Here is a 23891-nt window from a genome sequence, read left to right on the forward strand (position 1 = left end):
CAAAGACTGCTATTCCTTACTATGGAGGCCTAGAATCTGACCACATATGTGCTTACCAGTTTGTCCTCCAGCTATCTGGGTGTGCAATAAGTTTGTGGACCATGTAGGCTGTCCGTTTAGACATTGCTTAGCATGAGTGGCTCATAATAAATCAGGTTTCTGTTTGGAAATGGCATTGCAATACCCTTTCAACAAAGTGGAGAGATGTACCCACTACGTGACATAGATGTATAGAAATGGGGTCCAGAAAATTGGTCTTCGTGTTTACCCTTTCTGGTCAATATAACTTTCTTTGAGCTTTGGCTGCATATGGTCTGAATCGGGTGAAATACAGCTTTTACCAGGAAAGCCTCATTTAATATTTGCAGTCCTTTCTCCTGGAAGCTTTTTGTGCATTCTTTCTTTGATTTTATAGCCTAATCACCAGTCATGTGGGTTGTACATTGTATTTGTAGAGTACATGACTCGTCTGGGAGGGTATCCTGGCATTGATGCATGACATTTATGGACCGTACCAGGCCAAGTGAAGAGCCAGGCCTTATATTTCTTGTGGAATTCAAGAACTGAAGAACCGTTCCTAATGTCTGTGGGTGGTCCAGGCTTTAGGAGCAATATTTAAGGCCAGACCTTTTTATTTAGGTCTCCGTAAGCAGGGGTTGGGGGTGAGTAAGTAGGGGTCTTGCTGATCTGAAGTTTGTGGTGTCGATGTGTGTGGGGCCCAGTAGTAAGGCTTTGAATGTGTGCATGAGTTTTAAGCAGTGCTAGTTTGTGTATTGGGAGTCGATGGCTGGGGGGTGGTGAGGGAGAGCCTTACTGCTGTGGTGTTTATGGTCTCGTGTTTTCTGGTCAGTTGAGCCTTGATTGCAGCTTAGTGCGTTACTGTATTCTAGTTTGCTGGACATGAGGGCTTGGGTTACTGTTCTGAAAGTGTTGGCGGGAAGCCTTGGAATTTGAGGCGGCATGGGACTGACAGCATTAACTTAGCTAGTTTTAGTGAGTGGGTTATCTTACAGGTGGTGTCCCAGAGTAAGATTACTACTTTTTGTATTCTGTGTTGAGATTGAAGCAGTTTTTATCCAACTTTGCTCATGCCGATGTAAAAACTGGACGTGGTTTTTGGTGTCCTCAACGTAGGGTATGACTGTCATTGCGCATGGTGCTGGTGAGTGAGGGTGTCGTGTACATGTGAACATGGTCTGTGAGGATTTTTCTCAAAGACCGCAGAGGAGTTTGCCTGCGTCTGAGGTGAAGAGGACAAGGCTTGACTGAGTGTGGCCTGTCTGTAAGAAGCAATTACTTTGAAGTGCTTGTCGTTGAATTCTGGCTTTGTGCAGTTGTTGGATAAGGATGGGGTGGGAGATGGTGTTTCAAGATGCAAAAAGGTCCAGGAGGAGGGTAGTGGTGTCACCTGTCCATATTCATCGAAATGTACTGTATGACACTGCCAGATTTTGCTGTGGTTGGGCCTGAATCTTGTTTGAGGAAGTGGCTTGGCGTTTCATCTTTCATGAGTTGACGGGTAGCGTAGCAGAGATTTGACTGGGAGTGGACTAGTGTTTTCAGGTCTGAGGGTTTCTTGAGTACTGTGGCACATGTCCAGGTAGGTGGATGTACTAGTTGTTCAGGCTTGGGGGGGGGGGAGGGGGGTGACTGCTGTGCTAATGGGTTCCAGTCATTTGAAGATGTGGTGAGGGCAGGGGTTCGAGGATACTCCGCACTGTTTGGACTGAGTGGTTATCGTGGTCCTCTGGGTGTACTGTTAATTATTCTGTTGAGCCATAATCTTCTGTAAATCAGTAAGTTGAATAATTCAAAGCTACCTGTGTTTGTAGGTACCATTACTGGCTTGAGCATGTGGGAATTGATTGCAGGGTTTGCTTAAATATGAGCGGCACAGTTTTGAAGACTTAATTGAAGTGACATTTCACAGTTGTTGGTAACCTGTAGCTTTTTACGTTTTTTGTCCAGTGGTATTTCATTAAGTGACTTGAAGTGTTTTACATCCAATACTGTAATATTGGCTACTTTTGAACATTTAGTTTAGCGTGTAGAAATGTAATCTTAAATCTTGCTGTCTGTGTGCAAATCTATTTAAAACATACATTTTTTTTTTTTTTTTTTTTTGTCTATACAGGCCGATCAACTGACAGAGGAACAGATTGCAGGTAAACAAAGCTTTGCTGAGATTTGTTTACTATATACATTCCCGTAGTGAACAAGTAAATATAGTCTAGCTTGTATTTGGTGTCTAATGTACTGCCGATGTGCCACCAAAAATGTGTATACCATTTAAATAACCTGAAGCAGAATACCTTAGCTGCATGCTTCCCAGATTATAATTGTTTTCAGCTCAAAGGTACACAGTTAAAAACCTGCTGCCTGTGGAAGTGCAAATTGTTGCCTTAAACTTGACAAGTAACACGCACCTGGAAGGTGGTCAGTTAAACCTTTAGATGGGATAGATTTGTCTACATGAGATTTCCATCAAACTATACAAAACCAGGTTCAAGCTACACTTCTGAAACCATTTTAGTCTGTCCAATTTCAACTTTTTTTCGCAATGGACTTCATGTTCCAGCAGTATGCATTTCGGCCCTTTCATCGAGGCTTCATCCAGATAAGTAACAACCTTGCCCCATACGGCTTGTAATAAACATCAAAGGTGTGGTCCAATTTAACAGTACAATCTTTGTGAGTGACCGGCACATGTATCAGGTTAGAGGCAAACGGTCTTCATCGATGCAACAAATCGTCTTATGCGCACTTGGCGTCACATGACGACACCCTCAAAATTGAGTAAATCGCCATGTTGCCCTCTTGGCATGCCACAACCCGTAACAGATGCGTGCCGGTGCCCGCTGCCTTATCTTCCGTTGATATGCAGGAGAAGGCGGTGGGCCCAGCAAGCAGAGAAGGTAACGGTGATTTACCCCATTTTTGGATGGTTTAGTCATGTGACGCTAAGTGCGCAGAAGAGGATTTGTTGTATTGATTTAAGAGTTTGTCTGTGCTGTACACTCTCAAAGATTGTCCTGATTAATTGAACCACGCCTTACCCGTGTGGGTCAATGTTCCTTATGCTGATGAGGCCTGGATGAAAGGGCTGAAACGCGTCGACTTCTGGAACATAGAGGAGTCCTTTGCTGAAAAAGCTTTGTGTTGAAATTGGGCATGCACTGTTAAATGGTTTCGGAAGTGTAGCTTGTACTGTGTGTGTGTAGGATTACCTCACAGTTGATTGCTGTTAAAGCAAACCAACTTAAAATTGGGGGTGTAGGAAACGATATGGGATTATGTATAGTGGAAGTGATGGTATACAGGTGTGACATTTTTATGTATATTGGATTTGCATTAACTTGAGAACAATTAAAAATGTACTAATTGTTCCTATCTGAAATAAGAGTTGGTATGTGCTTTACTACAAATTAAAGTAAATAGAATGGGACTATGTACCATAGGATTCATTTAATGTATCCTATTGATAACGTGAATGTATCTATTCCTCCACATTGTTTTGTATACTTTGATGCTTCCTTGCCCAGATGGTGGAGTATTGGGGCAAACCCATTGCTTTATCACTACATGATGTTTCCAGCCAAGATACTGTTTGAATATAGTTTTGTTGAATTACGTTCTAACTTCAAGCTGCAGTCTTTCTTGGCACCTAGTGGCTGTAAGTTAAATAAGCGGTTTAGAGTTACTGGGCTTTGGTTAGTTACTGGGCTTTGGTTATAGGGGCAAGTGCAATTAACTGTATCAACTAGACTACCTTTCCCTTTTTTCCTGTTCTCAGGGCTGTTTTTTTTTTTTTTTGGTTTTTTTTTAGTAACATTCATACTTTTCCTTTATGTATGATCGTGGTACTCCCTGTAGCTCAAACTTTGCTAACACCGGTTATTGTTTTAACAGAGTTCAAAGAAGCATTTTCCTTGTTCGATAAAGACGGCGATGGTACGATAACAACAAAAGAATTGGGGACGGTAATGCGGTCACTTGGACAAAATCCCACAGAAGCAGAACTCCAGGACATGATTAATGAAGTAGATGCTGACGGTAAATTTAACACCGAACAGTTTACGTTTCATGCGAATGACTATTTACGTCTCCTATGAATGAGATGTAGAGTGCTGCTAACATTGAATGTTACCTTCTAGGCAATGGAACAATTGACTTTCCAGAGTTTCTTACAATGATGGCAAGGAAAATGAAAGATACCGACAGTGAAGAGGAAATAAGAGAAGCATTCCGTGTATTCGACAAGGTATAATCCTGTATAAAGTATTTTTGAAAAAATTGGTCAGACAACTTTCTTAACTACTGAAAGTAGTTCTACTTTGTTTTTTACTTGGTTAGAAGTATTACTTATTTAAAGACTTAACTAATTAAAATGTGCATCTTTTGCTAAACCATTACCAATTTGATATAAGTGGTTTAATAAAATAGCTGTAGTGTATGCACTTTCCCGTCTTGTGATTGTGCAGTAGGCTGCTACTCCCGCTCGCTCCTCCACATCCCTTCTAAACCAGACTGGTTTTCCTAAACTGTTGAAGGGTGAGAGCTGCGATTTGTTGGGCAGTACCTTTGTAAGAAACTTCACAAAACGGTTTCCTTAGTTTTCTGTTACAACTGCATCTGCCACCTTGGAATGGTACTCTAAAAAAATGGTATTGGCAATGCCTTTGGGTCTTCCTATGAGCGCAGTGGCTTAGCTATTTATGTTTTATTTTTTCAGCATGCTGTACGTTAGAATGGCTGCTGTGCAGCATGGCTAGACCTAATAAATCTCTAGCGCTGCCAGCCCTGCTGCACTGTAAGAAGCACACTAGCTGTGGCTTAACGATATCTGTACAATGCTTACGGAGAGGCGTTGGGGTGGGGGGGGGGATAACTAGATCAAGGAGAATTTTTTTAAACTATATGAATGGAAAAAGTGCACTAGCATGGTGTTCTGTATGCCCCCATCTCCTTTCGTATGTCCTTTCTCCTGCTTCTCCCTCTGTTGCCTTTTCCCAATACACTTCCTTTATTTTTCTAACAATTTTCTTACACATCATTACAATGTTTAACCGGAGTGCAATCGGAGAAGGCAACACTGGTGGTGGGGGAGGAACACAGTGAGTAGAGACTGGGCAGAAACGGAGGGTAGAGAAGTGCTCAAGTGAGATTGCTAAAGTACTCTTGTAGAGTGCCATACAGTAATGCCCGAAAAAGCAGTCTGTGGAAGGACACTGTCCATGCACCACGGAAGGCACATACTCACTAGAAGGAAGAAGCCTACGGAAGCAGATACGCAAATGAGTGGCAATGAAGGAAATCAATGGTAATCCGTGGGTGGCCTCTGAGCCCTACTGTAAGGTAACAAAGATCTCGGACGCAAGAGTAGAGGTAACATAAAGATGGTGGCTGCATCAGATGCTTATGCTGGAGAAAGCGGAGGCTGGTCAGGAGAAATCGCATGTTCTTGGTGTCAATCCATCTACCATTGAAACGCTGGCTGACTTCCTGCACCAAAGCTTTTAGCATGGATGCCTTCATAATACGCCTCTATCAAAATAGTACCTTGAAGGCACTTGTCCAGAATATTGAAGACTGCAGAAGAGTTAGTCACAGGGTAAGAAACAGTTTCACTGTCTAGACATCACTTTATCAAGACCTCCATTGACTATAGCTGCTCTATGTAGGAACTGTCGCAAAGTTCCGATAAAAGCTGACTACTCTAACAGAGGTCTCTCAGTTTTGCCCTCGTGCTTCAAGAGTTGATACACCTAGCCTCTCCAGTAATACATTCTACACATCTGCTAAACTAACGAAAGTAACATTTAACCAAATCCAGTCACTTTTGTATCAAACTTTAACAATTTAATGCTTCTAAAAGACACTTGTGGCATAAACGTCTAAGATTTCCTAGCAGCAGCCTAACTTTTTGGAAACTGAGATGCACTTTATTTTTTAGAAAAGTAGGCTTTCCTTGCATATCTGAGTTTGTCAGACTGTTTAATTTTTTATATATGTCACGGTTACCTTCCCCATGATCCCACAACTTATGTTTCAGATTATTCTCCATCTTGAGGCCTTTTTTGAATAGTTATGTTGGCATGAAAGATTGTATCTGTGGGTTCAGCTTGATTGTGCTGTAGGTTGGAGGATCAGTGGAAGGCAAGTTCTTAGGGAAACTGTTAGCTGACAAGACCCAGAGCCACCTGCTCTGAGAAATACTCACTACCTAAGCTAATTTGTCAAATCATTTTTTCTGTAAAGATTAAGTACTTAAACTTATTGAGTTAGGCTTTTTAGGTTTTTTTTTAACCACTAAACGTACATGCTAAAAATATCCTTTTGACAACATTTTCAAGACATTCACGTAATACAGCTAATGTCCGTATGAAAAAACACATGAAGGCAGGACCGTATAGCGGCCTAAATACATTAAACAAATCAATTCACAATATAGCTGGGGGTTTTTTAGTTGGAAATTGCTGGAGTTTCCAATTACTAGTTCATTTGTTTGACAGAAAGCTGAAACTCTTGTTTTGAAGCATCAACTGAAGATAAGATTATAACCACTACTTTGCAGGCCTCCAATGTCCCTTTTTAGGTTTGCCTAAACATGGTTGTCATTTTTGCTCCAACTCCCCCGTTAAGTCTACGTGTTTCAAACCAGCACAAGCGTCCACTGGAGAGAAATAGACTTAATTTGAGGTGACTTGTGTGTTTTGGGGGTACTTTATCGCAAGTAATCTACACACTTGAAACTGTTGCGATATCCAGAGCAAGCATAAGATAGCAGAATTGATTCAAATCAATGTGCAGGTATTTTCCCTACTAAAGGAGGCTTTGAAGCAAAATTAGCAACTGTTAATTTGTTTCTCGCCTAGAGGAAACAACCCCCCCCCCCCCCCCCCTGAACACAATGGCAGCAGCTTGTAAGTCCCATTGAAAGCCAAAGTGTTTTCTGTTGCCGTAAACTGGTAACTAACAAACCCTAGTTTCATCCCTTACCTCTCCTGCTATTTTTTGTTATAGTTGCGGTCCTTTGCATCGTGGTGGCTAGTGGAAGGGCAAGTACACAAGATGAGCATTGGAGACACCAAAAGCAAATTACCCTGACCTGTTGGCCTTGCTAGTGTTTAACAGATGCTGGTTGTCTTACGAAGTGCCTTTACTGGAAATCGGTTTCCTTGCAGACACTGCATACGTTTCATTCTTTTAGACCAGTGGTTCCCAAACTTTTGACTCCTGAGGACCCCCATTGAGTCACCACTGGAAGCCGGGAACCCCCAAGCAATTTGTAGGATTTAAATTTCAAACATTTAAAACAGTAATTCGAAAAAAATAAACAAACGTGTGCACACAAAACAAATACTCAAATTACTAAGGATTTTAGGGGCATATTTAAAAGTCCCTATCGCCATGGGAACGTCACTTTTTGCGGTGTTCCTGTGGCCATAGGTGCTTTGCCTTTTTTACAAGGCAGTGTTAAGCCACTTATTGTGGCTTAACGCTGCCTTGTAAATAAGGACCCCTTTCACACAATGCTTAGCGTGAAAAAGGTGGGCAGTGGGAGTTGCAGTGGACGTTTCACTCCAACACTCATTGATTTTGACGCTGCCCTCTATTTACAAGGTCACCTTAAATAGGAGACAGCACCAGAATTAAGGCCATGAAAAACCTTGTCTTAACTTGGAGAAATGCCTTATTTCTCCCTGTTTTTGCTTTTTCCAAAGGAAAAAGCAAAAACACCTTTGATTATTTATGTGCAGGATGGTGACCCTTCCTGCACAAACAATCTTTAGTAAAAAATTTGTTTTGGAACTTCAATAATCTTTAGTAAAAAAAATTGTTTTGGAACTTCCATGTGTGCTGCATTAGGCAGCATACATAGAAGTGACAAAGGCATTGCAAAAGTGTTCATGTGCAGGAAGTGGGAACATAGCAGCATCAGGATAATGATAACATAGGTTTATTCCCAGTCTAACTTTTACCATGTAGTTTGTAAGCAGCTCTTTGACAGTTTATAGGACACTGTGCTAGATTACAATTGTCCCTTATGAATTGCACTGTGACAAAAGAATCTGACACTCAGTAGCCCACTGACCTATGCACATAAAATACTGTTTTTTAAAATGCATTGTACACGTTCTTTGCAGTAGGCATATTAACCCTTCTGTCACATTAGATAAGTCAAAGCTGCCACTAGACCAAACTCCTCTCTCTCCAGCAGGTACATTAATCACTGGCATTTTCTTGACACTTTTATAGTTGCTCAAACTCCTAATTTTACAAGGAACTTTGCAGTGCTTTTAAAACTGCTGCCTGCTGACCCCATGGGAATGTGCCACGGACCCCTGGGGGTCCTCAGACCCCAGTTAGGGAAACAAGACACTTTGCCAGCATGTTAATTTTATATCTAGTCTTGGATGTTTTCAGTTTGCAAATGTGGGTCACCCGGGGTTGTCCTACTAATAAATCTAGAAGTTATTCCGTATTGACTGTTTTTTATTTTTTCGTTTTTTTTTTATACTTGTGTAGCATCAAGATGGGACTTGTCTGTGCTCAGAATTGCTGGCGCTTACACATTCCTATTTTTTTTCCCCATTAGGATGGAAATGGCTACATTAGTGCTGCAGAACTTCGTCATGTGATGACCAACCTCGGGGAGAAGCTAACAGATGAAGAAGTTGATGAAATGATTAGGGAAGCAGATATTGATGGGGATGGTCAAGTAAATTATGAAGGTAATGTGCTTTATTCACTTTTCTTTATGTCCTTTGCTGTTTAGTTACTAGTTTTATTTGAAAGCTGGTGATTAAAACTGTTGGAGGCGTTCAAAGTTTAGTTTCTAGATCTTTCAGTTACTCCAGTATTGGAACTTTCATAGATTCACATGTTAGAATCCTTCCCGGTCGTCGAGATGGGAGTCCCCGGTATAAATAAAATGGCAATGAAATTACAAACGTGAAACCAGTCCTAGGCCCATTCCAATTTTGTAACGCACCCACCTTTTTTGTAAAAGAGACCAAATAAAATCAACAACCAAATCAGATTAGCCAAACCCTCCTGAGAACTTCAGTTTTTCTACCGCTCATTGTGCTAGGGAGTCAACTGAGCTTCAACTTTTTTTTTTTCTACAGCTTCAAATTCAACATGACTGATCAAGAGGAAAGGGCCTTTTTAGAGCTTGTGCCACCTGCTCTAAAAAGACTATACGTAGAGGACCCTCTCAATGACTGCATCTGTTGCTTATCCAGATCACAAGGCCAAAGATTGCATGGTATGCTGTACTTTTTCCACCAAAACCTTGAGACCGCGAGGGACATCTCCTCCTGACCTGGCTTCGGAAGCTTAAGTCGAGGAGCGAGCCAGTCTCCAGTGATAAGGCCTCATTGGCTTAGTTTTCAAGGAGATCATTGCAAAGGGGGAGATCTGACCCTTCAGAAGACCGTCCTGGGAAAGCCTCTAAAGACCTCTCTGGCTCTGACTGGTTAAGTCTAAGCAAATCTCCTCACCAAGGTGAGAAGGAAAGACTGATTACAGTGAGGAAATCTAGCTCTGTACCTCGATCTTCTCCTCCTGAGGGAAGCCTTCAAAAAGCCCTTTTTTTTTTTTTTTTTTTTTTTTTTTTTGTCCTGAAGGAAAAACAAGCTAAAATTGTCCCACTGTCAACGACAGTCTGCGAAGAAACGGTCATTGTTGATGCGCAGTGAAAAGGTACAGTCTCCTCCGTATGCTCCGACAGGATCCTCGCTGAGCGTATCCTTGCATTCATTGACAACTGTGCAGCATCCATCTACAGCAATGACTGGAACGGGTTCAACTGTGAAGAGGTCTAAGTCAACGAGAATGATGGCTGTGGTGACTAGAGACAACGGCGTCTGTTACTGACTGCATCCGCATCGGCAGTCTATGGCAACATCTACATCGTTGGTGAGAAATTCTTGGGAGATTATCCGGAAGCATCAACTCATGAGCTCGCTTCCCCTAAGAGTGATACCTCTGTTACCTACTCGCCTCCTAAAGGAGGAAGATTCGTAGGAAGAAAGTCTTTTTGGGTACGCACTTAGCCATTCAGAATTACAGGTTAAGTGCCAAGATCTGGATTCTGAAAACTGATATGGTGGTCAGGAATATGATCCTCCCCCAGGACTATCATAAAGGTTATCAGGAGGAGATGATCTGCATGCCAGCCTCCTTGATTTCAGACTTGCAATTCATGCTCTCCCTCTATAAAAGGAGATTTTCGAAACCATCTTTGGCTCTGGAACATGTATTGGTTCCAGCTGGTCCACCTGCAGGGCCTTTCACCCCTTGGCTGCCCCACCACCGCAGTTGATGGTGGATCCACGACCGGCTTCTCCCCTTATCCAGGATGATACCTCGGGTGGCCAGGGAGAGACAGATTCTCTCTTCCTCCCCTTCCCCCCCCCCCCCCCCCCCCCACCACAGGAAATGGGATGATTATATTATTCCTACTCCGGCTTCCCCTTCGCCGGTTCAGTATATTCTCCAGCTTCCCCTTCACCAGTATATGCTCCACTTGCGGACATAATTGGTTTCACAATCTGCTAGAGAGGGCAGCCAAAAGGTTCGATCTGCCTATGCCTTCTGTGCAGTCTGAGTGCTCCTACGACTTTAAGGAGCCCTTTAAGAAGTCGGTAAGAACCATTCCCATTGTCAAAAATATATGGTAAGAGGGGCTGAAGTCCCCAACCACGGTGGTTCGGTCCTTTCTCGTTGGAGAAGAAATATAAAGCCCTGGAGGATAGCCTGGCTTGCCTTGTGAGTCAGCCAAAACCGGACTCTGTTGTATCACAGGCAGCACGGAGAAAGTTCAATCCAGCAGCTCCTCGAACACCTCCGGATAAAGAAGGCAGACGCTCTGTCAATGCTAGCAGAAGCCTGCTTGTCAAAGCGGTTAACTCTTATGCCATTTTGGGGCACTAATGACTGCCAGATGTGGTGTGATCTTTCTCCCTACCTTGACCAACTGCCTGAAGACCGCAAGGCAGAAGCAATAAAAAGATCCTCCGGGAAGCAGAGTACCTCCTCTGAGGTGATTGATTGCGCGATGGATATCGCAATAACTGCGTTCCGTTCCCTGGCTGGAACAGCGGTCCTTCATCGCCAGAGATTTCTTCGAGCAACCTCGTTTAGACCTGAGGTTCAGAAAAAATGTCTTACTTCCAAAATTGGCAACGAATAACATCGGATCGTTGGGTTCTCAATTTAGTCCAATTCGGACACACAGTTTATCCTCCAACCAAATCGTCTCACTCCAGCTTAACAAAACCTTCGTCTCCTACGCCTAGAATTCCAGCAAATACTGCAAAAAGGGGCGATGGAAATGGTCCCTTTCTCCCAAAGAGGAGAGGGTTTCTACTCCTGGTTCTTTCTAGTTCGAAAGACTGTCAAAGGGGGTGCCCTATTCTGGATCTGAGGGAGCTCAATACCGATTTCATCAAACAGATGTTCCTAATCTCCTTGCAGGACATACTTCGACTTTAAATTCAGGAGATTTCATGGCCACTTTTGGACCTGGAGGACTCGTATTGTCATGTTCCCATTCATCCATTGCACAGGAAATTCCTTCGCTTCACAGTAGCCAAGAGCCACTTTAAATGTTCGCGAGAGCCTGGGTCTTAACCTCAACAGGAAAGTTGAATTTGCGCCCGTCCAAAAACCAAAATTCCCGTGAGCCATACTGGACATGTCCTTAAACAAGGCATTTCCTAGACTGGAAAGATAAACCAAACTGTCGCTGGCCCATCTACTTCTATAAAGGTCACTTTCAGTTCGCCTCTACAAGTCCCTTCTGGCATCCATTTCGTCCTGCATTCCTATAATCCCTCACTGCAGGCTACGCATGCGTCCTCTTCAGGAGCAACTGGACTTACAGTGGTGTCAAGTGGCAGGATCTTTCGAGGACATGACAAAGATCACTGTGCCCATGAAAGACTCCGCTTCATGGTGGATTCACAAGGAGAACATTTCCCAGGATCTCCTTCATGGTCACCCCCAGCCCCTCAGATAATTACAACAGATGCATCTCTGGAGCGGTCCTGCAGGCCCTCCAAATAAGTAGTCTATTGCACATCAATCTGCTATAACTGAGCGATTTAGCCTGGCCTTACAAGCTTTTGGGCCTGGCTTTGAAGATGAGACATGCTTTCTGGTAGCTCGGGACCGAGCCAACCGCATCTGTGTCCCGCAGGCGCCATCGGCACAGAAGCCGGGCATGCAGCCTAGTCCCAAAAAGACATTGGTACTAAACACCTTGACACCAAAAAAGACATCAGATCCGAAACCAAAACTTTGGGACCCTGAAAAGATTTCCGCCTCCACATCCAAGCCGAAGGACCCCAAACCACCTTCCAAGGCCGTGGAGCAGAAATCCAAACCTTGCTCGGATCCTATCGCTCAAACTCTCCACATAGACCCCAAAACTGGACATCTGGCTGCTGTTACACATGAAACTGGACACCAGGCATTCCTGTAGTGCCTGTGAAGAGAAGACTGCCACTTCACCTATACGACCTTCTCCTGTTCTTCCTCCCAAGCCTGTCTCTCCTCTACATTCTCCTGTACTTCCGCCACAAACACCACCACAGGATGATTAGGGGTTGGAAGAGGCAACAATGACCCTTTCACTGACCGCGATTACGACACCGACGTACCACAGGACGATTATGATGACCCAATAAATCATCCAGACCTCTCTGAAACCCATGCATATCCAACAAAGCAATCTCCCCAGATGACATATTGGCTTTGGTCAGCTTGTAAATGGAGCTGCTCTATACCATGGTGTTCAGATGCATTCTGACCCTGCTGACGGACTTTCTTCTAGACACCTTTGAATAGTCACAGAAGACTGTACAAACCCTGCCGATGTTAAAGGGTGTCATTAAACATGCCCCCGACATATTCAAGGGTCCTGTTAGGGCTAGAATTCGGAACCCTAGGATTGACAAAATATAAAGCTGATCCCACCTACATAAAGAGCCAACTACCTTTAGATTCACTAGTGGTAACTAATGCTAGAAAACGTGCCAACTCGGACCTCTGAAGTGCCACCTCCAGATAAACCGTAAGTTGTTGGATGCTTACGGCAAGAGTTGCTGCTCAAGCAGCTAATCCTTGGTGGATAGCCAACACACAGGCATTACTTGCTAGGTACGATAGGGCTCACTATGACCAACTGGAAACCCTATTGCAATATTTACCTGATCAATACAAGACCAAAGCCAATGATTTAATTCAGGAGGGCAAATTAATAACCAATCAAGTGTGCCCTTGACGCAGCAAACACCGCCTGTAGATCCAGTAACACTAGTGTGTTACTCAGACGACATGCCTGGTTGCGCATCTCTGGCTTCAAACAGTAGGTACAAACCACGATCTTCAATCAAGAACAACTTTTTGGACCGGCTGTAGACACCACTCTAGGAAAAAAATGTAAGGACACGAAGGCTGCTAAATCCATGGGGGGCATTTGTCTCCATCCACACGTGGTTCCTTTTGTCACTCCCTTCTATAGAGGAGCATCCAAAAACATTGGAGCAGACACTGCCTCTTCTTCCTACAAGAATACCACGCAAACATCCCACAACAGGGGATATTTTAGAGGCGGATACGGGGAAATAACAAAGGGAGAGGTCGAGGTAACCACACTTGCATCTCCCCCAACTAATAAGCAGTGACTTTCCTCCACTCCCTCCAGACCATTCCACCCCGGTCGGAGGGAGACATCACAGTTCCTACCTGTCTGGACTTCCATCAACACAGACAAGTGGGTACAACAAATTATCCAGTATGGTTACTGCCTGGAACTTACAGCAACCCCACCCACCATACCACCCATACAGCGTCCAATGTCCACCGAACATCTCATGCTCTTAAAACGGGAGGTTCTGCCACTGCTTCAAAAGCAAGCAATAGAACTAGTTCCCTTGCAGCGAGTAAACCCCTGTTACTTGCTTATAAATTGGTCAGGATTTTAAACTGCTGGAACCGCCAGATGTAGTATTTCTCAGTGGCCAGTTCTCGAGTCCTCCTGTACTGCCCTCTAAATGTGTTGGCAGACTGGCTAACAAGGGTCTAGCTCAAGACCAGTCTTGTAATACAGCAACTCCAGGCCTCTTCTAGTTTAACTTTGCGTTGCTATTATAATGTACCAGGGACTCCAATCTCTGACTGGGAATTATTCAAGCATGTGAATCTAAAAAAAATTCCAATTCTGGAGAACTGAAGTAGTTTCCTCCTTTCCCCTGGAATAGAGGACAATGAGCAATCCTCCCTCCCCAGCCACACATGTAACTACAGCTGGGATAGGTTTCATACTCTGAATGTTTGTCACTGTAAAATACCTGTGGGTCATGATGGTATTAAATGCAGTGCTAGGGTTTTCATTGCAGCCTAATAGCCAACTATGCTTGTCATTCCCTTTTTCTATGTTTTTACATTTCAAAAGTTAGCGTTTTCTGTTTGGTAGAAATGTTGAGTTTATAGTTCATTTTTCAGACTTGCTCTTAGGGGCAAGGTCTGGTCAGAAATGACACATGAGACTGGAGCAGGCAGGGAGCCTGCTGTGGAACTCTGGTGGGGAATCTACAGCTCAGCATCCTGGTCTAGTGGCTCCAGTAAGGCAGTGAGTGTTCCCTTATTAGAGCCCTGAATTGAATTTTTCATCATGGTTTTAGATTTCCTTGGCGTTTCCATTTTTGGCATACTAGAAGTTTGTGGATTGGCATTTTGTGTTCGAACTCCTAGATTAGCTCAATAGCCTGCAGAATGGAAATGGGGATATTTACTTTGATCCTCAATAGTAATTCTTGTATTCAGATCAATCCAATACTTGCCATGAAACAAAGTTTACTAATTACTTCAATGTGTTGTAAAATTGAGTCTTAGACACCTTGCCCATAGTCTAGGAGATGCCAGATATTGGTAGAAGCACATGGTTGGTTAGCGTCGTATTATGCCAAATTGTCACCCCTTACCCACCCCCCACCACTTTGTCTGTTAAACTCCAACCTCCCAAAGTTGAGAACCGTTTATCCACCACACTGTCCTGCTTACCCAAAAATCTGCTGGGAATAGTGTCTCCGTTCAGATCCTGTGAAATTAGTATTCTACACGTTGCATGTGGCTCGAAGTCACTTAGGACTTGAAGGACCAGACTGAAAACCGCATGATGCTGCCTACCCGTGCAATAGGGATTTGCTGAGGGAGGGAACCTCTATCAGACTGGCATCCACAAGGTTAAGAATGTGTAGGTAGAGTATCCACCAGAAGAAGCATTACAGAAAGTAATTAGTCCTTTAAGCCCTATATTTCATAGGAGCAACTATGTTGGAAGCAGCACCTCAAAGCATTGACTCTCAGCTGCTTAGGCTCTGCACTATACAAGGTTCTAGATCTTGGCTGTCATAGATTTTGTTCAGATAATGAAATGTGTAATGGGAGCAGGTGTTTGGTGGCAGTGGTTTTTCAGTAGTTCAGTATCGTGCCATTGATGTCAGTCTTCCCAATTTCCTTGCTAATTATACTCTTAAAGCTTCCTATACAGCTAGTGAATTGTGGGCTCTAGGGAAGGGGAAACCTTACCCTAATAAAGGCTACTCTTGTGCAATGCTGGTTGTCCTTTACAAATAAGGTATTTCTCTTGTTCCAGATTGTGCTGTTATGGGTCTCGTGGTAGCTTGCTCTATATAATGCCCAGATGGGTAAGGTCTATAAAGAGACGCAAGCCTTCCAAAGGCTACAAATTGAAAGTACTTTGGTGTTCACTTGAATTTTGTGACGTTCTTGCAATGAGTGGTATATTTAATCTTTGTCCACTGTATATTGCTGGATACCTAGTTAAATAACATTTTTCTTTCTTTTTCAGAGTTTGTACAAATGATGACAGCAAAGTGAAGATGTACAGAATGTGTTAATTTTCTTGTACAAAATTGTTTATTTGCCTTTGTTTGTAACTTATCTGTAAAATGTTCCCCTAATGTCAAGAAAATGCATGTCTAGTTAGATTTCATTTTCTTTTTTTATCCCATCTTATTCACCACAAAAAGGAACTTAAGAGGTGATGAAGTGACTATTGTTGCATGTGGCTTTTCCTGGATTTCACCAAAGCCCTTCTGCACATCTAAACGATTTGACTTCTCGGACCATCTGAGTTGTATCTGAAGTTGGATATAGGCTACCATCTGTTATACCTGAAGTTGGATTTCCTTGGGAAGTATCTGCATTGTTGAAATGTAGAGCTTAGCTTTACATGGACTATGGACAGTCAACAATATGGAATGAAAGTTGCACTACAGCAAAAAACGGGTGTATCATCCAGCCACTAGAACACTTATCTCATCTTTTCTTATTTTGTACTGCTGTCTGTACCAGAAACCCAAATTCTAATGTACTATGCTTTTTAAACTTTGTTTAGCCACTTCTTTGCTTATGGCACAGTTTGCCTCAAATCCATTCCAAGTTGTACATTTGTTTTCCAATAAAACAATTTATCCATATTTGTATACAAATATTGGTTTCTGTCTTAATGTATTTTAAATTTCAGCCTTTCACTCCTTCAATATGACAGCCATGTTAAAGGAACACCACTTTCAAAGTCCAGTGGGAAGCGCAGTATCCCTGCACATAGTCTCTGACCATTGCAGGTGGACCTTACTTTACTTGGTCCCTCCTACCTAATCTCATCTTGTGCAAGCACACCCTAGCAACCATTTCAAAGAATCTCATTTAGTGTGGCTCTAAATAAGTGACGGTCGATTTTCTTGAGCTCTTAATTAGACCTGATTTCTTTCTAGTTAACCTGCAGGCCGGTACCAAAGATTCCTGTAGCTTGTCTATAGGTGTTTTGTGCTTAGTTTCCTCTGCTTTACACTTCGATACACTCATCCTATGGAAAGTAGTATTTTGTTTGGGGGGGGGGGGAAACACCTTCCAGTGCCCTTGTATGTGCTGCATGGTATTTACAAGAGTTTACAAGATGTGTATACTCTTCAGTGCTCCTGGTTTAGAGAAGTGCCAATGGAACTGTCCGTAGATCCAGTTCAAACTTGCCTGAAGTAATTAGAGAAACAATTCTGATGGATACTTGGAACTATACGTTCCTCGCCTTGTGAATACCCCCGGTCATGTAGTTAATCTGGATTTTTTTTTTTTTTCCCCTCCATTGCTCCTGCATGCCACAGGTGTGGTGCTCTGGAGAGAAGCACCACCCAGCATGCAGTCGGATCATATCCACCCTGTGCCCCCCTTCTAACTGCAGATTCTGTGTCTCAGAATAACCCCAGGTGTCGGGTTGGATCTGAAATCTTGCATAGCTGTGCTAGTAGGTGGCATAAGGTGTCTCTGCATATGAAGTTACCCTGGTGTGCTGACATCAGCTCCTTTCTGTGCCAAAAGCGCACATCTGATGATTTCCTGCTATAGCATTTGACTTTTTTTTTGTTGTTTTTTAACTCTTCTAGCTTTGTCCACCCAGTGTGCTAGTCACAGGTCTCTCCAAACCCATGGGGTTTACACTGAAGAGTGTCAAACAGATGTCTGTATCTGTCCCACATTAGGTGTACCTGGGTTTGTCATGCTCCTCCCTCCCCGGTCAGCTCTGCATCCCCAATTGCCCCAGATTTGCAGAGACTTTGTCAAACCCCAGGATTTCTATGATGCCATCCACTCCATCGGGCAAACTGTTCCCTCTGATCTCTCGGGCCCTACAGAGCAGAGAGGTGCCCCTGCTGTTACTGCCTGTGGAATTGACCTGGACTTAAGGTGGGCTTGTTGGATCCAGAATGACAGACATAGTGCTTCCACGATCCCTGGTCCCAATTAAACAAACTCCATATCCAGTGCCACTTGAAGAGGAACGTACTCTGACTTGGATGGTGTCACCTCTATGCGGACACCAGTGCAGTCCAGATCATGGCAACCCGCACTGGACTTGGCATACCCTTGGATAGACCCTTTTTTCTGGAAGGAGGGTATGATGGAGCATTATGGTCTCCAACTCCTATCAGTAGTCCAACTGGTACAAGGAGCTTGGTAACAAGTGGCCATGACACTTCTACAGACAATAGCCTGATTTCTCATATAGACCCTACCATGAGGATTGTGCATCTTTTGCAGCTGCGATGTGCAGGGCAGCAAATGTCCTTAATCTGTGGCTACTGTCAGTAACCATGTCTTGGGGGCGATGTGTTTCTGAGTAGGTTTTGCAAGGAACCTAGTTGCATCTCCTGTTAGATGTCCCCCTGTGCACAGCTGTTGGCCCCAATTGATGGGTGAAGACTATAAATCGGAGTACTCTTATTGAAGAAATCAGTTGAAGATTGACGTTATAGTCACTTTAAGCTAATGAATTTTAGCATCTTCATACACCTTTGTGAAGATGAGCAAATCCATTTGAATGTAGACTTTATAATGCATCAATCTCTATGCATTTCGGGCAACGGTGTGCCCTTCATCAGGGGACACATCTGTGAAACCAAAAAATACCATGCTTAAAGGAAGAACGCACCCTGTACGGGTGTTAAGTGTCAAGCTGGTGTACAAAACCTTATGACCCACGAGTGCAAAGTGGACCAGATTCCACCTCGTATGCGAGGGTGTGGCCCGGTGATTAAAATACGAGCGAGATGTGGTTGTGTCCACGTGTTAAAGGAAGCAAACGAGTACAGGAAATTAATAGGTAGAACGATAAGCTAGGTTGTAAGTTTGCAAGGGCCATACTGACCATTGAGTCCATCCCTGATGTCTGAGGGCCTGGGCCAAACCCTACACAGGGGCTCCCATGCACAGAATTAGTTCCTGCTGACATCACCCTGCCCCCAGAGATCCAACCTTCTCTGCATCCCTCTCCTGGTGTTGTAGACCTAGACATGAAATACCACCCAAGCACATTCATCCACCCCACTGAATAGGAAAACCGATGGGCTTGATATTTTGGGAAGCGAGTCTTCTCGTACTCCAGCTTGGCATTGTCTCCTGAGGCGCAGCCGGGAGAACGCTTGTGATTACATTTTTAAAATTTGGTGTGATACTGTGTTTTTATTTTACTTCCCCCTCCCCTGGGCACTTTCTTTTGTTTACCTTGCTTTGGCTTTTCCCACGCAGCTGATATCCTCGCTGCCGCGGGCTACACTCATGATGCCATCTCCCTCATCTCACTGGCCACGCCCACTGCCGTCAGGCCACGCCCTGCCTCCTTTCTTGATGTATTATGTGCAGTTCCCGGCCGCGCAACAGGCACGCCTAAGGCGAGCCCGTCCACGACCGACCGGGACCAGGTGCCACGTACCCTGCACTGGTCTCTGTTTACACTTCTGCTCAACTGCTGTCCCTTAACTCGATTCACTCTATTGCCCCCTCTTTGTTCCAGCATATAGCCGCTCTGTGCATTTCTGCCCCCTTCGTTTGGTTCTGCTTTTCATGCTCCTTCGTTAAATGCTCCCTCTCTCCTTGTTCCACCTTCTCTTTCACCCACTGTGGCCACCGCCTGCCTCCTAAATACTCGCTCAGCAGGCAGGCATCAGTTTGAGCTTTTCAATCTCCTGGACACTGAAGCCCCTGATTTTCTGTTTCTTACAGAGACTTTGTTCTCTGATTCCCTCCCCGATCTATTATCCACCCTCCCTGACTCTTACTATGCCCTTCGGGCGGATCGCCCTGATGGCAAAATCGGTGGAGGTGTGGCTATGCTCACCCGCTCCAGTTTCAACCTCTTCCTCATCCTCCTATGCCTGGTGTTGAGTTTTTTTTTTTTTTTTTTTTTTTAGTTGCTCGCTCAGTCAATCTCTTGGTTCCCCTTACAATAGTTCTGGTGTATCGTCCTCCTCAGAATATGCCTTCCTTTGTCCCCGCTTTGCAGGAACTCATGGCTACGCTTGTGGTCAACAATTCGTCCGTGCTCTTCTTGGGCGACTTTAATTATTGGCCAGGCGATCCCAGAGAAGACCAGTTCTCGAAGGATTTCTCAGTTACTCTTCAGTGTCTCAATTTCTTTTCTCATGTCCACTCCCCTAATCATGGTCATATTTTAGATCAAATATGGTCAGCTAGCGGCACTATTCTCCTGATCTCCCTAATCTCCCTATTGATAGCTAATTAAGAAGGCTATTCTTGCAGCCAAAACCATCTACTTTTCGGAAAAAATTACATCATCCGTTAATAAGCCTAAAGAGATTTTTTCTATAGTTCGGAATTTAGTTGCCTCTGATAGGGCCAACCCTAATCTCATCCCATCCCAAGCTCTGTTTATCTTTGAACGATTTTTTTATAGAGAAGATTGCGAAGATTAAATCTAACATTCCTTCAGTTACTTCACCATCTTTTTCTTCTGTTCCCCCCTCCGCCCTCTTCCTTCCTTGATCAGTTTTCCCCTATTCCCCTGGATTCCTTCCTTGCTCTACTCCAAAAAGTGAAGTCCGGCTCCCCAGCTGATTGCGTTCCAGCTCGCATTCTGAGAGAGCTCTTCACTCGCTGTCCTGACCCTCCTCTCTCCCTCCTTAATGCCTCTTGCTTTAGGCATAGTCCCGAAATTCTTCAAATCGGCCATAGTCTTCCCCATTTTGAAGAAATCTGGATTAGACCCCTCTTCCAGTTAACTTTTGACCTATTTCGCTTCTTCCATACTTAGGGAAGATTTTGGAGAGTCACTTCACTTCTTGCCTCTCCACTTTCATTGAGGACAACCATCGATTGGCCTCCCACCAAGCGGGTTTCCGCCTGGCCCACTCTACTGAGTCGGTAGTCTTGTCTGTCCTAGATGAGCTCAAGAATAAAGCTGACTCCAACCTCCCCCCAAGCCCTGGTGCTCCTTGATTTGTCCGCTGCATTTGACACAGTCAATCACTCCATCCTTCTTGGCCGTGTCAGTGCAGCGGGCGTTCGGGGCACTGCCCTCTCTTGGCTCGCCTCCTTTCTTAAAGAACGGACTCAGACGGTCCATCTTTCTGGCTTCTCATCCCCTTCCCGCTTGGTTTCATGCGGGGTTCCCCAGGGTTCCTCCCTATCTCCTCTTTTTAATCTTTATATTTATCCTCTTATTCTCGCTCTCCTGGATATGGGGGTCTCGATATATAATTATGCAGATGGCCTCCAGTTGATCTTTGATCTTTCCTCTCCTTCGGACTCTCTGCCTAAATTTCACTCTACTTTAGCTTTCATTTCTGAGTGGATGAATACTAACCAACTTAAACTTAATCTGGACAAGACGGAGTTAGTCCTGACTGGCCCTATTATCTCCCCTTGGTCTGCCGCCTTCTGGCCTTCCATCCTCGGCCCCTCGCCTATATCGGCGGCTTCTGCAAAGACCCTGGGAATTAAAGTCAGTCGGGACCTCTCCATGCATGCCCAGATTAGCTGTTGTCTCCTTGTTTTCTTTCCCTCTGGATCATTCGTAAGGTGTCCCATTTTTTTCTCCCCCGATGCTCTTAAACTTATCATTTTCGCAATGATTCTTTTCCGTCTCGACTACGGGAATAGCCTCTATGCGGGCATTCCGGCCTACCAACTACGCCATCTTCAGTCTATTCAGAATCAGGCAGCCCACCTTATTTATCACCTTCTCACGCTCCACCACATCACCCCTGTTTTGAAGTCCCTTCATTGGCTCCACATGTGCCAGAGATCCCTCTTTAAGTTGGGATGCCTGGCTTTTATGGCCCGTGCCTGCACTGCTCCGGCTTTCATTAATTCTCGAACTCCTACATTCCCAGTCGCGCCCTCCGCTCTTCCAAACAGGCTCTTCTCACTTGCCCTCGTTTTCGTAGATCGAAGACCGGTGGGACCAGATTCTCTGTACTGGCACCCTGTTTCTGGAACAGACTCCCTCTGCTCATTAGATCTACCCCAGATTATTTGCTTTTCCGCAGGGCCCTTAAGACCTTCCTTTTCTCTCAGGCGTACTCCTGCTGATCCTCTTTCGGCAGACTCTTTGCTCCTCAGTCCTCCACTTAAGCGCCAGGAAGCCGTTTGGTCAGTGTGCTTTATCAAATATTTTCTAACTAACTAAATTAGTCACTGAATTTCTTGGCATCATTTACCTCTGCCGTCAGTTGTGCAGCTGCATGCCATGCTTCCCATAGGAGGGGAGCCATTCTGGCCCAGTCATGTTGGTCGGGACCTTGCTACGTTCATTGTGTACTGGACTTCAGACTCTCGTCCCCCACCCCACCATCCTTTCACTGGTTGAAGATGGACTTGCCACAAGCAGTCACCCACCTCCAAACTACGGCAAGCAATTCTGCACCTGCTGGGTGTTCACTGACCACAAGCCTGTCGCACCTGACCCGGATGCTCCTTTTTATCTGCACCATTCCCAAAACAGTACAATTTGTGCTTATCCTGTAGGGTATAGTCTAGGGCATTCACTCGGATCCTGATGTGTCAACCTCTGCCCTGGATTTCAGTGTTGGGGCAGCCACCTGGGAGAGGTTGAGATGAGGACTCAATCGCAGCTCTCTTCTGAAGCAAAGGGCTATACACGTGGGATTGAAAGCCTTCCTCTCGTCAATCTGAAGGCTGGTCCAGGTGTGCATGGAAACACCCATGTGAAATTACAGGGCAGAGTGGGGTCGTGGATCATGTACCAGGAGGCCCTGCTCCTCTGTACTTGGTGAGCGTGCAATGACCTAGTTGTACAGTACCTGGCGATCTCAATGCCAGGGCATGCGGCCATTAATGCCTTCAGATCAGGAATGGACTCTACATCCATAGGTGGCACTAGTTCTCTATTGAGGTGGCGTTGTGTGCCACAGCATACTATTTGTCTGCAGGAGCAGTGCTGAGATCTCTAGATAGTCTTGTGCTATTCACATGGTGAATCTGCGGCTATAGTGTAGACCAGAAAGAGCATTATCAATGAAAAGTAACTTTGAGCATATGTATGAAATACTTGTGCCTGGGTAGAACAGAACAGAGCAGTAGCTAACTTGTTTACAGCTTATTGGACCTCATTAGGAGTAACTGGTAGCCAGGCACTACAGGTAAAACTCCTTGCAAGTTTATTGAAACGATTAGGACACTTTGGTATGCACTCCTTATTGGTGTGGTGGGCTAAAACGGCTACTAGGTGAACCGTTGCCTGAAATATTTTTTTTCTACTTTTTAGGTCTACTACTAGACAGCCGAGATATTGATAGCTTACTTTGGGCTTGGAGTCCTCCCATTTGGTTACCATTGGTTTGCTTTGTCATTTGTGTGCGCCTTATTAGCTTGTGGGCTTTCCTATGTTTGCTCCTCTCCTGGATCATGGACTCTTCTTTCCATTTCGTTCTTTAGGCGCTACTTTTTTCTGTTTGTATACTCCAAGAGTAAATGTGTTTCAGCTGTCTCCTTCCTGTACTACTTCCCCCTGCTATGCTCTCGTTTTTGCCTGTGTGGCTCCCCCACTCCATGCATTGCTTTCTTGTCTGTTTGTCCTGCTTCTTCCCCAATACCTGCTGATTTTTCAACTCTCCGCACCTGCATTCTCAATGTTGCTTCCACCTCTACAGGCCACCCATGTTTTTTTCCTGTAATTACAGGTCCAACTGATTGGTAAATAAAATCATTTGGACTTTTATAGGCCTGTCTGGTGTGCGCCTAGAAAATAATGCTTTTTAAAATGCTATATAGCATAAAGGTGCTGTTGGATAGTGGTCTTTTAAGTGGGTGCAGGTAGGTAACTGCAGCTTGTAAAACTGCTATCACAAGTGAGGTCCAGTCTCAATTTAATCCTTGCGCAACCCTTGGTAGCTTGGCTGATAAGCAGTCGGGCTGATGTTGGGCCGGTGTGTGTAAAAACATTTGAATATCTCCCAAATATTAAGACACCACACGATAAATCTAAAGTGAGTTTATAAAAATGGAATCTGTTTTTAAAATGGCACCAAAAATACAAT

General features: G+C 44.3%; 1 protein-coding gene across 1 annotated transcript in view; it reads left to right on the forward strand.

Moving 5' to 3' along the window:
• CALM2 (calmodulin 2) overlaps positions 1-16529 on the forward strand; it is a 35197-nt gene extending 18668 nt beyond the window's left edge. Inside the window, exons 2-6 of the mRNA XM_085612744.1 lie at positions 2135-2165; positions 3910-4053; positions 4155-4261; positions 8600-8735; positions 15887-16529. Coding sequence (XP_085468870.1) covers positions 2135-2165; positions 3910-4053; positions 4155-4261; positions 8600-8735; positions 15887-15915 — 447 coding nt within the window. The 3' untranslated portion in view covers positions 15916-16529. The remainder of the gene's footprint in view (positions 1-2134; positions 2166-3909; positions 4054-4154; positions 4262-8599; positions 8736-15886) is intronic.
• The last annotated feature ends 7362 nt before the right edge of the window (positions 16530-23891 follow it).

Source organism: Triturus cristatus, chromosome 6 (genome assembly GCF_964204655.1).
Source record: "Triturus cristatus chromosome 6, aTriCri1.1, whole genome shotgun sequence".
Lineage (NCBI taxonomy): Eukaryota > Metazoa > Chordata > Amphibia > Caudata > Salamandridae > Triturus > Triturus cristatus.